At 43.4% G+C, this 14863-nt stretch overlaps 1 protein-coding gene across 1 annotated transcript; it reads right to left on the bottom strand.

Moving 5' to 3' along the window:
* Nucleotides 1–935: 935 nt before the first annotated feature.
* On the bottom strand, nt 936–13982 carry slc35f1 (solute carrier family 35 member F1). Its single transcript, XM_088325156.1, has 8 exons — nt 13689–13982; nt 12047–12222; nt 9332–9459; nt 5649–5808; nt 5430–5586; nt 5313–5365; nt 2795–2949; nt 936–1761 (listed from the first exon to the last, which is right to left on the bottom strand). The coding sequence occupies exons 1-8, from the start codon at nt 13781–13783 to the stop codon at nt 1525–1527; spliced, it is 1161 nt and encodes a 386-aa protein (XP_088181282.1). The 5' UTR covers nt 13784–13982; the 3' UTR covers nt 936–1524.
* Between the last annotated feature and the right edge of the window lie 881 nt (nt 13983–14863).

Below are 14863 nucleotides of genomic sequence, written 5' to 3'. Positions count from 1 at the left end.
ACATTTATTACTACGAGATTAGAAGTGGCCCTCCAGGATAAAGACTTAGAATGAAAAAAATATATATGATTAAAAAGGAATTTCAGGATAAATTGTCAGGACCAGAGAGGAGACAGGACCCACTTGCTTGCATTTATCTTAGTTTTATTGGGATGACAGGAAAAGATAGTACACACGATCCGTAGATTGCTGGTTGCGGGGAGAAGGTTGAAGTGGTATTTCCGTGGCGAGCGATGGCGGTGTCGAGAGCAAAAAAAAAAAACAGATCAGTAGCCGGGACAGGGGAGCAAAATCGTAGTCGAAATCAGAAAAGGGGTCGGAGCCGGGAAACAGACGGGAATCAGAACAGGAGAGAGTCAGGGTCGAAAAGCTTGCCTAGCGTCAGCTGAGGTTGGCAGACGGACTGACCAGCGGTGACAAGAAGACGGGGATATGAAAAGAGACAAGTAGCCAATCAGCGTCTGAGGCAGTTGGCGCCAAAGGAGCAGGCTCAGGTGCCTTGCATCAGTAATCATGACATAAATAGGTAGGCCAATACCTCCAGACTGGGTAGAGAGTAGCACATGATTTCTGGGCTGTGTTGATGACTCTGTAAGGTTCTTGATAATTACTGTTATAATTATCTTTATTGTCACTGATTACAATTTAGTATAAATCATTTACTACAAGATTGGACGTAGAGTCACAAAAGAACTATAGGAAAAAAAACAAAATTAAAAGACTGGATGGATGCGTAAGCTAACAATATCTTCAAGACTGGGCAGTAAGAAGCATATGATGCCTGGGTGGTGTTGATGACTCTGTAAGGTTCTTGATGAGCAAAATTGCTATCCTCTTTATTGTTATTGATTACAATGTCGTGTACATTGTTTCTCAGTCGACATTTTTTGCAAGGAAAGACAACACAGTAAGTTTTCCCTTCTTTATTTCTGCCTTTTTTAATGTCATTTACAAATACTCGAGAGTTTCTGTACAATTCCCACACGGGGAGAAAAAAACTTCAATTTAATCAAAACGAAATCAATTTAATTTCCATTTATGGGCCCGAACCGGGATCGACTTCTGTTTCGGTATTATTTTTTTAAGGTAAAACAATAAAATAGATTTTCCCTTTTTTTAAACCTCCATTTTCAAAAATGTAATTTACAAATACTCGGGAGTGAAAACCAGAGTTCCTGTACAATTCCCACGCAGGAAAGGAAAACTTTTTTTCAAAATAAAATAATTTTATCAAGTTGTATTTCCATTTATGGGCATGTCATTCTGTTTAGGCTTTTATTTTGAAATGAAAACGGGGGGAATGGACATCCAGTTCTCATACACACACAGAAAAGGAAGAAAAAATAGAAGAAGGACAAGAAAATCATTGAGTTAGTAATGTCCAGTCCGTCCACAAGATGGCCTTTGAGCAGCCCGAATCGTCTTGAGGGCATCTTTGACGCCCGCAGCCGTCCGTGGCAGTCAAGAGCTCAATAGACGCTGTTCGAGTCCCGTCAGGGTCTTAGATCCAGGTTGAGATCCAATCTAAGATCTAGAAGTGAGTCTCAAAGCGGGTTCTCCCCCCGACTCAGAACTGGTGTAGGCCACGCAAGGTTCCGAGAGACGCTGGATGGGCCTGAGCGGACCGGCGGTCCTGCGGTTGGCGGCGTTCCTCAACTGCTTGTACACTCGAGGGTCTTGGACCACGTAGGTGGAGGCTGAAGAATACACCAGAAGGCCCGAGATCATCAGGAAGGAGGAGAGAAGGTACAGGAAGGAAAACTGGGGAAGGAAAAATCATGAATCAGTTTTACTGGAAAGGTTTCTGACAGCAAAAGGAAGGTTGGCTCGGAACCTCAAGGATAAATAACTTGGATTGGATGGCACGTAGGACTTGTTGCCGTGGCAACACGTAGATGGCTTGCATCGTGTTGATTAGCTTTTCTTCTATCGAGAGAAAAATTTTGTTTTTTTTTATTTATACGATTGATATATACAGTCTATACCACGGGTGTCAAACAGGCGGCCCGCGGGCCAAATCAGGCCCGCTAAGGGATTGAATCCGGCCCGCGAGACAACACTCAGAGAAGCGCAAGAGAAAAACAAGCTAATATGTCAACTTGATGTTGCCAAAGCCTCTCACAAAGACACTGTACTTGTATTTTCTTTTTCTATCTCTCTCCCTCTTTCCACCCCTTTTCTCCCACTCTCTGTCTCTTTCACTCTCTGTGTCTCTCTTTTTCTCTTCCTTTGTTGCTCTTTGTCTCTTTCTCTCTGTGTCTTTTAACCTCTTTTGCTCTAACTTTCTTGTTTCCTTTTCTCTTTCTCTCTTCATACACTTCACACTTACTTTTCTCTCTTCTTTTCTTTTGTCTTTCTATTTCTCTTTGGATTTCTTTCTTCCTCTCCCTTTCTTTTCCCCTCTCTCACGACTTTCTATCTTTTGTTTCTCACACTCTCTCCCTCTCTCTCTTTTTCTTTCTTTGTCTTGCCCTTTCTTCTTTTCCCTCCTTTTCTTTATCTCTCTTTTTCTTTCTCTTTAATCTACTAGTCCGGCCCCCGACAGAATGTTTGTTCTAACGTGTGGCCCCCGCGTTCAAATGAGTTTGACACCCCTGTGTCTTTTGAACTTGCTCTAACTTACCGCCCCCTATCATTACAGATAATTTGTCTCAGCTCCACTCGTAGAAACTACTTAGCAAAGGGAGCAATTTTTGTGCTTTGTTCCTATCATCTTTTTGCTTCTCCCTTTAGCATCACTGCAATTCTTGAGATTCATAGCCAATATATACAGTCTTCGGATCGGACAGCTCACCTTATCGTGAAAAAGGACGAGGCCGCAAAAAAGAGCGTAGAGGTCGGCGGTGAGCAGCGATAGGTTGAGGGCGGCGGCCCCGCTCCGCTTCAGTAAAAGCGGCGTCAAGCTGTACAAACTGAACTTGGAGGCGCTGAAACCGGCGTACAGCAGACCTGCAGGGAAACAAAAACTGCTACATTGCTAGGAGTATTCTTTTGTTTACTTTTTTCGTCGAGTCGTTCGCTTCAACACACGTGTTTTCCTTGCCTTCGCGGTCTTCTGAAGAATTTTTCCGCCGTTTTTTCGTGCCGGAATTATTGCCGTCGTTATCACTTTCTGCATTATGTTTCGACTTATTACTGACACTGAAGAAATGATCAATTTTGTTTTGATTTTCACCTTCTCAAAAGGACTTTTCTGCCAAAATGGACTCTTTCTATGGACTATTCCTGGTTACGCTATGAGGAGGATGATAACTCACTTTGGTTTTACATTACGAAAAAGTACCTGGTCCCTGGTACCTGGTACCACCTCGGTCGAGGTTCCAAATCACGGCCCCCGGGGGTAAAACGTGACGTCAGTAACCACCGATTGGTCAGCGACGTCAGTCACTGCCGACCACTGATTGGTCAGAGTTGATCTTCCCCCCGAGCTTCAGCTGAAACAAGTCGCCATTGTGTGTGCATGTGTGTTCAGTGGTAAAAAAAAATTAAAAAAAATAGCTAAGTACAGTGGTACCTCTACTTACGAATGTCTTTACATATGAGAGTTTCAGGTTACGGAGTACCCGAACCGAAAAATATTGCCGCTCCCAGAATTTCCCAAACAATAGACAGCATTCTCTTCGTTTCACCGTCACAGTTCACAGACGAGGAGGACTTGGGTTTCCGGAAATACGCAGCCATCATTAAACCAACCCAAATTAAAGACATTTAAGCAAAACGTCAAGAAAGAATCACCAGGAAAAAGTGTTGACAGGCTTTTACTATGTCTGACTCACGCACTCACGGCAGAAGCAGACATTATTGGATCAGTTTTTTAACAAACGCGAGGTAAAATGGTGAGTCTCGTTTTATGTTTATTGTGCGGTAATTTAATTTGAGCATGTTATCATGATTACTGATGTTAGTCACCTGTGCTCACTGCTTTGGCGCCAACTGCCTCGGACTCTGATTGGCTCCCTGTCACTATTTATATCCACGTCTTTCTGTCACCTGTTGTCAGTCTGTCTGCGAACCTCAGTTTACTCTAGGCAAGCTTTTCGACCCTGATTCACTCCTGTTTTGCTCCCGTCTGTTTCCCGGCTTCGACCCGTTTTTTTTATCTTGACCACGTCTACTGTCCTCTCCTGGCTTTCGACTCATTGCTGATCCCGACCACGTTTTTGCTCTCCCATCCCGGCTACTGACCCGTTTTTTTCTGTTCCCGACACCCCCATCGCTCGCCACGGCAGTCCCGCGCTCAGAGCGACCTGCTTCCCACGACCAGCGATCACCGGATCGTGTGTGCAATCCTTTCTTTTCTTCCCAATAAAACTGAGAGAAACGTAACGCAAGTGGGTCCTGTCTCCGTTCTGGTCCTGACACATATATTTATTTCATGTTCTGTTGCTCTTTTATGATTCACTTAAAGGAATATCATACTGTACCTTTGCGGGGCTTGGAACAGATTAGCGCTATTACATACAAAATGCGTCTCTACTTACGAAGTTTTCAGGTTAAGAAGCTACTCCCAGAATGAATTAATCAGTAAGTAGAGGTACTGTCATGATTATCAATGTGAATCACCTGTGCCCGCTCTTTTGGCGCCACCTGCCTCAGACTCTGATTGGCTCCCGATCAGTACTTGTACCCATTCCTGTCTGTCCCCTTTTGTCAGTCCGTCTGCGAATTTCAGTAAACACTAGACAAGCCTTTTTCGACCCTGACTCCCACCTGTCCCGTTTTTTGCTCCCGTCTGTTTGACCCGTTATTGATCCTGACCACGTCTGCTCTCCCGTCCCGGCTTTCGACCTCTTTTTGTCCCCGACTACGTCTTCTCTCCTTTCCTGGCTTACAACTCGCTTCTGACCCCGACCACGTTTTTGATCTCCTGTCCCGGCTACTGACCCGTTTTTCCGTTCCCGACACCGCCATCGCTCGCCACGGAAGATCCACTTCCGCGTTCAGAGCGACCTGCTTCCCGCGTCCAGCAATCACCGGATCGTGGGCGCAACCTTTTCTCTTTCTTCTAATAAATCTTTTGAGAAACGTAACGCAAGTGGGCCCGGTCTCCGTTCTGGTCCTGACACATATATTTATTTCATGTTCTGTTGCCTGTCTTATGATTTACTTAAAAAAATATCATACTGTACTTTTGCGGGGCTTGGAACGGATTACCGCATTTACATACAAAATGCGTCTCAACTTACAAAGTTTTCAGGTTACAAATTCATTTGTAAGTAGAGGTACCACTGTATTTCTTTGTCTTTGAATGTTTTATTTTTATTTTTAAAGTGTAAATGTCGCGATGCAGTGTTAACTGTTCGACTACTTGCCAATGCGCCAATCCCAGGGGACCTTCAGGAGCTCTTTGTGCTCCGTCACCGCTCTGAAAGAAAATGGAGTCCTTAGCAGTCCGTAGCAGCAGGGGATTTTCTTGAAGATGGCCTTACAATTGGATGCCGCTGAAAAAGGACCCAAAAAGCCCCATCATGCCCAGGAACTCCACCCGGCTCAGGTTCTTCACCGCAAACTCCTGGCCGATGTTGGAGATGCCCAGCAGCGTCGCTCCGCCCAAAACCAGGGCATCCCCGAACAGCTCGCGATCACCTGGAGTAAGAGAGTCTGGTAAAAGGATTTGGGTTTCCCCCCACCCCAAAAAAAACCCTCACCTGGACCCTGCTGCCGACCCAGAAGGACATCAGCCGCCGCCATGGTGCCCAAACCCGCCAGGCACAGCAAAGTCCCTGCGATGTGGGCCGCCTTGTACCTCACCAAGAGAAAGAACCAGGACAGGAGCAGCACCACCGGGATGGCCAGGCAGTCCAACAGCTGGCACGGAAGAAAAACTCTTTGACTTTCATGTTCTGCACTTTCTATACTGTACTTTGGTGCGTTCAGTGGACCAATCTCCTGTTGTCAGTCCGTCTGCGAACCTCTGTTGATACAAGGCAAGCCTTTTTTGACCCTGACTCCCGCCTGTCCGTTTTTGCTCCCGGCTATGACCTGTTTTGATCCCGACCCCGTCTGCTCCCCTGTCCCGGCTTATGACCTATTTTTGATCCCGGCTACATCTACTCTCCCATCCTGGTTTACGACTCGTTTCTGACCCCGACCCCGTTTTTGCTCTCCCTGTCCCTGCTACCGACCGGTTTTTCCGTGCCTGACACCGCCATCGCTCTCTAAGGAAGATCCACTTCTGTATTCGGATCACAATCCGAGTGCGAGAGCAACTTTCTTACCACGTCCAGCGAGCATCGGATCTTTGTAGTAAACTTTATGCAATTGGGTCCTGATTCCGTTCTGGTCGTGACAGTTGTCGTCCTTTCATGATTTGTTCAGTTAAAACGAATTTGTTTCCTTACATATTTTGCATCGTCTAACTTTCAAGTTTTGTGAAATTATAGCTACTTAGCATAGCCTTTTTATATTTCATGATTGCTACTTGAGTTAATGTCATGTTCTGTGTTTTGCTGTTTTCAGCTGAGTTTTGCCCTTTCTTTCATGTTTTTGTTCAGTTACAGCTGTGTTTCATGTTCTTGATACCATAAACTGACGTTGTTCTGTCCACGTGTGGGAATGTTTCTTGTATAGTCTTACTTTCATGTTTTATTCAGTTAGAGCTAGTTACTTTCCTGACATATTCTGTGTTGTCATCCTTTCATGTTTTGTTCAGTTAAAGCAAGTTTGTTTCCTTATGTGTTTTGCATTGTCTAACTTTCATGTTATGTGAAATTATAGCTACTTAGCATAGCCTTTTTATATTTCATGATTGTTACTTGAGCTAATGTCATGTTTTGTGTTTTGCTGTTTTCACTCGAGTTTTTCCCTTTCTTTCATGTTTTTGTTCAGTTACATCTTTATTTCATGCTCGTTGCCTTGCATGGCTGACGCTGCTATCGGTTAGTTAGTGTGTAAAAGGCAAAAGTGTGAAGCACATTGTAAAGCGCTTTGGGAGGTCTTCATTGACTTGAAAAGCGCTATAGAAATGCAGACCATTTACATTTACATTGTTATCATGACACTGACCTTTTTCTGTCCACGTGTGGGAATGTTTCTTGTGTAGTCTTACTTTCATGTTTTGTTCAGTTAGAGACCAGTCTTTTTGTTTTTGTTAGTTGGAGTTCGTATCCTGCGTTGTTTCCTTTCATGTTTTGTTTTGTTAGAGCTGGTTGGACTTTGGACATTTTGTAGTAGTGTGATCCTCGTCTGGGTAGGTAGGTTCCCCCCAACCCTTTCTTTCATGTTTTGTTAAGTTGGAGTATTCACACAATCTCACGAGTCCTCTTATTTCCGCGTTTTATTCTGGTAGGGCGAGTTAGTATTTAGAAAACATACTGCATTGTCCCGCTTCAATGTCTTTGTTTTGTTACAGCTAATTAGTGTGTTCTCATTGTTGGTCTGTCCATGTTTCTGGCGCAATCTTACTTTCATGTTTTGTTCAATAAGAGCCTGTTGGTGATGGAACATGATGCAGTTGTCCGTTAATATGTTCCGTGCATCCTCGTGCTTTTTTGTTTTGTTCAGTTGAGTTACTTTGTGTTTTCCTGTGACTTCGTACTGAAGGATTTTATGCATTTTACTATAAAGGATTTTATACGATTAAATACAAGTTACATTCGTTGAATGCAATGAAGATTTTCACTGAGTGGGCTTCAGGTCACGTTGATCCGAATGCGGTATGTTTTGTTGAGTTCTGTTGATAACAGAACTCTGACGCAGTACGGCAGGCATTGTTTGGAGAAGTTATTTTGATAAGCGCTCTGCTGTTATGAGTTTTTCAGACATCGGAGGTGTTTGGAGCCCACGTGGGGGACTTTCCTGGCACGCCCATGGGAGGAGCCGGCACACCAGCTTGCGGGAAAAAACGTGGGCAGAGGAAGAAAGGCAGAAGATGGAGAGAGGAGGCTTGACGGAGACTCGAGCGACACTAATTCGGCCATATTGGATGAAGTTCACTTAGTTAAATTACTTAGGAAATTGAATCTGCCCCCGTGTGGAAATGCCGGTCTCTTGTTCATTTTTCCATCGAGAAACGAGCGCGCATTGTTAGGAGAATAAAGTTTGTGTTTGGTTAATGGAGTCAGATAACTCATTCGAACAATTTGGTAAACGATACATTATGGTATTAAATTCCCAACATTACTTCCATGTTTTGTTGATTTAGATCTCATCGGAGTTTCAACATGATGTAGCAGGATCTTGATTTCGAATTGCGCACTGCACGCACATTCTCAGCGCACAAGAAAATCTAGCCAGCGCACAAAAATCAGGGCTCAAAATGACTCATTAAGAAGTGACTTAAGTCAAAGTTACAGTGCATGAAGGTCAAAATACACGGGTTCCCCTGACGCTGTGTTCTGAATGCGGTATTTTGAAGTCGAGTCGAAGTAGAACGAAGTTGAGTAAAGTTAGTAGAATTTGTCGAGAACCGGCTTCTTCGGCTCGGCTCACTCAAAGGAACCGGCTCTTTTGGGTCCTAAACGGCTCTTCAGGTTGTTTTTGCTTCTTTCATCCCAACATGGCCAAATTTTATGTAAAATGATGCACAAAATGTCTTAAAAGAAGGGGGGAATAGAAAAAAAAGAAAAAAAATACCAAAATGAAAAAGTAGTGAAAAGCTGAGAAAAAAAGAAACAAAAGGAAGAGAAATTTTTTTTAGAAAAAAGCCAGAAAAAAAGAAAAGAAAGAAACGTGGGAAAAAAGTAAATAGAGAACAAAAAGAATAAAGTAACAGCTTGGAAAAAATAAACACAATGAGACTTTTTTTTAAAGGAATTTAAAAATAAGTAGGAAAAAAAAAACACGGATAAAAGAAGAAAAAGTTGCATTCAAATCATTTCCAATGATATCAAGTGAATCTTGTTGCCAACATTGTACTTCCACTAAAAATGTAATCAAGTACAGTTCTGTATTTTGTGACCGACTCAATCAGCCCCCAAAAATGTTAATATTATTCGACAAAATATATCAGGAAATCTTGTGAAAGAATTGTAAGAACAAACGACGTTTGTAGGCCATCGTACATGAGTTAATTCATTCAAAAGAGAAAAATAATTTTGCATTGCCGGAAACTCAGCAAAATGTAACTTGATGTCAAGTTTTGGACATGTTTGATCATGAATTATCTTGCCAAACTTGGGATTATGGTTGCTCACTGTTGTTTCAAGCGTGGCTCACCCACTTTGTGTGAACGCTCAGACCCCTGCAAAACGACAGGGAACATTGCTCTCCGTTGTTATAAATGTGATGTTTTTCAGTTCTGAGGATTCTACTCAACTTCCTTATTCTATTTTTGTACAAATCCACTACTGATGTCAACAAATACTTTCTAAACTGGACATTTGTGGGATACCTGGACACTGGACAGGGTGGTGTACTGGTAAGCCTTAAGCATCAGGTAGTTGGCCTCGATGTCGATGATGCCCAAAATCAGGTACTTCCACCAGCGCTGCTTCAAAATGGCCAGCAGGTTGCCTTCACCTGCAAATTCAACCCTCTATTATTACCTGACCCCGATCCGTCCTTTCAAACACACGTGAAGAAAATGACTAGAACCGCTTTCTTCCATCTTCGCGTCGGATGCAGAGATTATCATTCATCCCGTCTCATCTCATCAGCTGCACCGCTTATCCTCAGTAGGGTCGCGGGGGGGCTGGAGCCCATCCCAGCAATCATCGGGCAGTGGGCAGGGGACACCCTGAACTGGTTGCCGGCCAATCGCAGGGCACACGGGGACAGACAACTCACTCGCTCAGTCACACCAAGGGACAATTTAGACCAGCCAATCCACCTGGAATGCATGTCTTTGGAATGTGGGAGGAAACCGGAGTGCCCGGAGGAAACCCACGCAAGCACGGGGAAAACATACAAACTCCGCACAGTAAGGCCGGGAGCTGGATTTGAACCCATGCAGGAGGTTCCCACGACCTCAGAACTGTGCCGCACACATGCTAACCACTGTGCCGCCGTGCTTCATCCCGTCTCGATGACTGTAATGCACTACTCTCCGGTCCCCCGAAGTCCAGAATCAAGAGTCTTCAGCTGGTACAGAATGTCGCAGCGAGGCTTTTAAATAGGACAAAAAAAGTCCGATCACATCACGCCGATTTTGGCTAACCTGCATTGGCTCCCTGTTAACCTAAAATGTGATTTCAAGGTTCTCTTAGTATTATACAAAATCATACATGGACTTGCTCCCTCATATCTTTCAGATCTGATTTCCCCCTATGTTCCGGTCCGGAGCCTTCGTTCTGAAAGCGCCGGTCTTCTGGTGATCCCAAGAGCCAAGAAGAAATCCCAACAGTCTTTTCCATTGGAATGCTCTTCCCCCTGAGATCCGATCTGCAACCTCAGTGGAAATGTTTATATCTAAGCTTAAAACACACTTCTACTCTATAGCATATGAATAACCTACATTTTCTTGGACAATATCTCTGTATTTATTTGTGATTGCAACATCCTTTGCTGTCTGGTAATCCTGAAAGGTGGATTACCACATGTGCGGTCTCTTCTCAAAGTTTCTTCATTTTCCTCATGTTGAGGTTTTTGAGTTTTTCCTTGCCCTCATGTTGGTTCCAGATCAGGGGATGGTGTAATAATAGTCTGAAAAAATAGTCTGTGTAATAAACTGTGAAGCCCTTTGAGACTCTTTGTGATTAAGGGCTATACAAATAAAAACGACTTGACTTGACTTGACTAGATACCGAAATATAAAGAAAATAATCTGCAGTTGTGCAGATCACCAGTTCCCAGTCCAGTTTGGGTCTTTGATACAGCCATTGATTATCAATGTGCAGTCGACCCCTGGGATACGTAAACCCCTGTGTTAGATGGTTAGCAGACCCTCTTTATGACATTTTTTTTTTCAGAAAGAAAAAAAGAGAGAAAGAAATAAGAGAAAGATAGGGAGAGAAAGGTGAAGAGGGTGGGACAAAAAAGAGAAACAGAGACAGAGAGAGAGCGTGAGAAACAAGAGATAAAAACAGAAATAGTGAGAGAGGGGGGGAGAAAGAGAAAGAATGAATTCCAAAGAGAAATCGAATGAGAGAAAAAGGGGAGAGAAGAGAGAAGGAGAGAAAGAGAGAAAGGGGAAAGACAGAAGGGGAAAGCAAGAGAGAGAGAGAAAGAGAGTAAAGGAAAAAATGAAGGGAGAGCAAAAGAAGGTAAAAAGACATAGAGAGAAAGAGACAAAAAGGAACAAAGAAAGAGAAAAAGAGACAGAGGGAGTGAAAGAGAGAGAGATAGAAAGTAAGAGAGAAAGGGAGGAACAGAGACACAGAGAGAGAGAGAGAGAGAGAGAGAGAGAGAGTGAGAGAAACAGAGAGATAAAAACAGAAATAGTGAGAGAGGAGGAAAGAAAGAGAAAGAATGAAATCCAAAGAGAAATAGAACGAGAGAAAAAGAGGAGAGCAGAGAGAAAGGGGAAAGACAAAAGGCGAAAGCAATAGAAAGAGAGAAAGAGAGTAAAGGAAAAAATGAAGCGAGAGCAAAAGAAGGTAAAAAGACATCGAGAGTAAGAGACAAAAAGGAACAAATAAAGACAAAAAGAGACAGAGAGAGAGAGAGAGAGAGAGAGAGAGAGAGAGCGTGAGAAATAAGAGATAAAAACAGAAATAGTGAGAGAGGGGGAAAGAAAGAGAAAGAATGAATTCCAAAGAGAAATAAAATGAGAGAAAACGAGGAGAGAAGAGAGAAGGAGAGAAAGAGAGAAATCTGTTGTCTCCTCGCCCCCTCTGCATCCACCGGCTACTCCACTTAACCAGCCTAAATCATGTCACACCTAAGGTAAAAAAAAAATGTTCTTTACATGTATATTTATTTTTAAAGTTAATATTATATGTATATTATGTATATTACACATAAGTAGTACTTATTTTAAATGTTTTTACATGCGGTGCCAGGGGTTTGGAATTAATCAGCAACACATGACAATAGGTTTTTATCTCCCATGCAATTTTACTTTTCGATCCTAGTCCTATCGTGGGAGTCTACTCTACAGTGCAGACGTCCAAAGCAAGACTTCCTATCTACTTCTTTTGGACCAAGTTTGGAGAACGGGTTGACGAACCTTGGCGGACCGCCAGTGTGGTGGTGTAGACCAAAAAGAGGAGAATGTAGTTGAGGAAGCTCTGGAAAAGCGGCGTGTTAGCCTGGAAGTCGACGGCCAGGTACTTGCTGCTCAGGCCCGAAGCACACGTCAGAACCGACAGAACCTGACCCGCCGCCAACGTCATGAGAACCTCCCTAAGGGAAAAAAAGGGGAGGGGGGTGTTATCGTAGAGTGGTGCGTGGATTTATAACTTAGCTTTTCATCGCAAGAGTAGGGGTCTGGTTTGCCGGCGTCCCTACGTCCTGGACGCATCATTTTTGCTGGGGACGCATAGTCTTAAATCGTCCTCTTTCTTTGTTCCTTTTTGTCTCTTTCTCTCTATGTCTTTTTACCTTCTTTTGCTCTCTCTCCTTTTTTCCCTTTACTCTCTTTCCCTCTCTCTCTTGCTTTCCCCTTCTGTCTTTCCCCTTTCTCTCTCTCTCCTTCTCTCTTCTCTCCTCTGTTTCTCTCGTTCTATTTCTCTTTGGAATACATTCTTTCTCTTTCTTTCCCCCTCTCTCACTATTTCTGTTTTTATCTCTTGTTTCTCACACTCTATCTCTCTCTGTCTCTCTGTCTCTTTTTGTCTTTCTTTGTTACTTTTTGTCTCTTTCTCTCTATGTCTTTTTACCTTCTTTTGCTCTCTCTTGATTTTTTCCTTTACTCTCTTTCTCTCTATTGCTTTCCCCTTCTGTCTTTCCCCTTTCTCTCCTTCTCTCCTCTTTCTTCTCTCCTCTTTTTCTCTCGTTCTATTTCTCTTTGGATTTAATTCTTTCTCTTTCTTTCCCCCTCTCTCACTATTTCCGTTTTTATCTCTTGTTTCTCTCTCTCTCTCTCGCTCTTCCTCCCTTTTTCTCTTACTTTCTATCTCTCTCTCTTTCACTCCCTCTGTCTCTTTTTGTCTTTCTTTGTTCCTTTTTGTCTCTTTCTCTCTATGTCTTTTTACCTTCTTTTGCTCTCTCATCATTTTTTCCTTTACTCTCTTTCTCTCTCTCTCTTGCTTTCCCCTTCTGTCTTTCCCCTTTCTCTCCTCTTTTTCTCTCGTTCTATTTCTCTTTGGATTTCATTCTTTCTCTTTCTTTCCCCCTCTCTCACTATTTCTGTTTTTCTCTCTTGTTTCTCACTCTCTCTCTGTATCTGCCTCTCTTTTTATTTTTTGTCCCACCCTCTTTACCCTTCTCTCCCTATCTTTCTCTTATTTCTTTTTCTCTTTTTTTTCTTTCTCTCCAAACTACTAAACCGGCCCCCGAGAGAATGTTTGTTCTATCGCGTGGCCCCCGAGCTTAAATGACTTTGACACCCCTGATCTAGACAAGTTAGTGCAGCTGTGAAGTATCGATCCCAGACAATAGTATCGATACGATCCAAGTATCGATAGTATCAATATTTAACAGTAGTTTTCCCAACATAAGGCGAGCAAACCACTGAAAACAGGTCCGTGGCCCTCCAGTTGAGAACCCCTGTTTTAAACGGACGTGGGTGAGCTCGCGTGCAAAAAAGCGTGCACCGAACACACCTGAAGCCCCCCACGCGTGACGTAACGCGCGTGTCCGTGCACATCTGTTGCACGGGGCAAAAAAAAAGCAGCGTGCACGCGCGCATTTTGTCGGCGTCGCTTCACCTGCTCAGCGCCTTCCGGATCCGCTGGTACGGGCTCGGTTCCGGGGTCCCCGCGCCCCGTGGGAGGCTCTCCGCGGTGGACACGACAGGAATCATCCTTCAGATTCGGCTTACGCGACGATCAACGCATCCTGGGGGAGAGGGGACGAAAATAAGGAGAGAAAAAAAGGAGAGGATGGAGATAAACCTCCTGAAAAAAAGGCTCAGGTGGATTCCGAACGCCGCAGAACCGGAGCTTGTGGGACGTGCGCGAATGGCTGCAGATTTGGACCGCTAGGGGCGCTCTTTTACTCGCTCTTCGGAACCGCCCCTGTTATTACAAACTGCCGTATTCTGGGCACGATGCATTCAATGCAACCAGATCCAGGGACTGAGGTCTTCTATGGGGGTTTTGGGGGGGGTGGGGGGTTTCTACTTTCAAGCAGATCAACTGAGATTGATTGCCCACGTTTTCAAATTGACGTTTTACGACAGACAATATTAAAAAGGACAGTGTGTAATATTTGAACACTAGATGTCGCCGCATTGTGTAGTGCGCGGGTCTGCAAAAAGACAGTTATTTAGCGCTCCCTCGTAGCTCCTTGGTGCTCTTTCATAAATGCTTGATAATGGAAAATCACATCAATTCTGTACGACAAACGTGTCAAACATTCTTAACGTTTCCCGATGTGTGTGTGTGTGTAGGTAAGTGTATATATATATCTCACCTCATCTCATTAGCTACACCGCTTATCCTCAGTAGGGTCGCGGGGGTGCTGGAGCCCATCCCAGCAATCATTGGGCAGGGGACACCCTGAATTGGTTGCCAGCCAATCGCAGGGCACACAGGGACAGACAACTCACTCGCTCATTCACACCTAGGGACAATTTGGACCGACCAATTCACCTGAAATGCATGTTTTTGGAATGAGGGAGGAAACCGGAGTACCCGGAGGTGTGTATGTGTATATATATATATATATATATATATATATATATATATAAGCGTATACATATATATATATATATATATATATATATATATATATATATATATATATATATATATATATATATATATATATAAGCGTATACATATATATATATATATATATATATATATATATATATATATATATATATATAAGCGTATATATATATGGGGCAGCACGGCGGCGCAGTGGTTAGCGCTTGTGC

Source organism: Urocampus carinirostris, chromosome 20, assembly GCF_059441175.1.
Source record: "Urocampus carinirostris isolate Australia breed hairy pipefish chromosome 20, RoL_Ucar_1.0, whole genome shotgun sequence".
NCBI classification, from domain to species: Eukaryota; Metazoa; Chordata; class Actinopteri; order Syngnathiformes; family Syngnathidae; genus Urocampus; species Urocampus carinirostris.
This window is presented reverse-complemented; position numbering and strand designations above follow the sequence as displayed.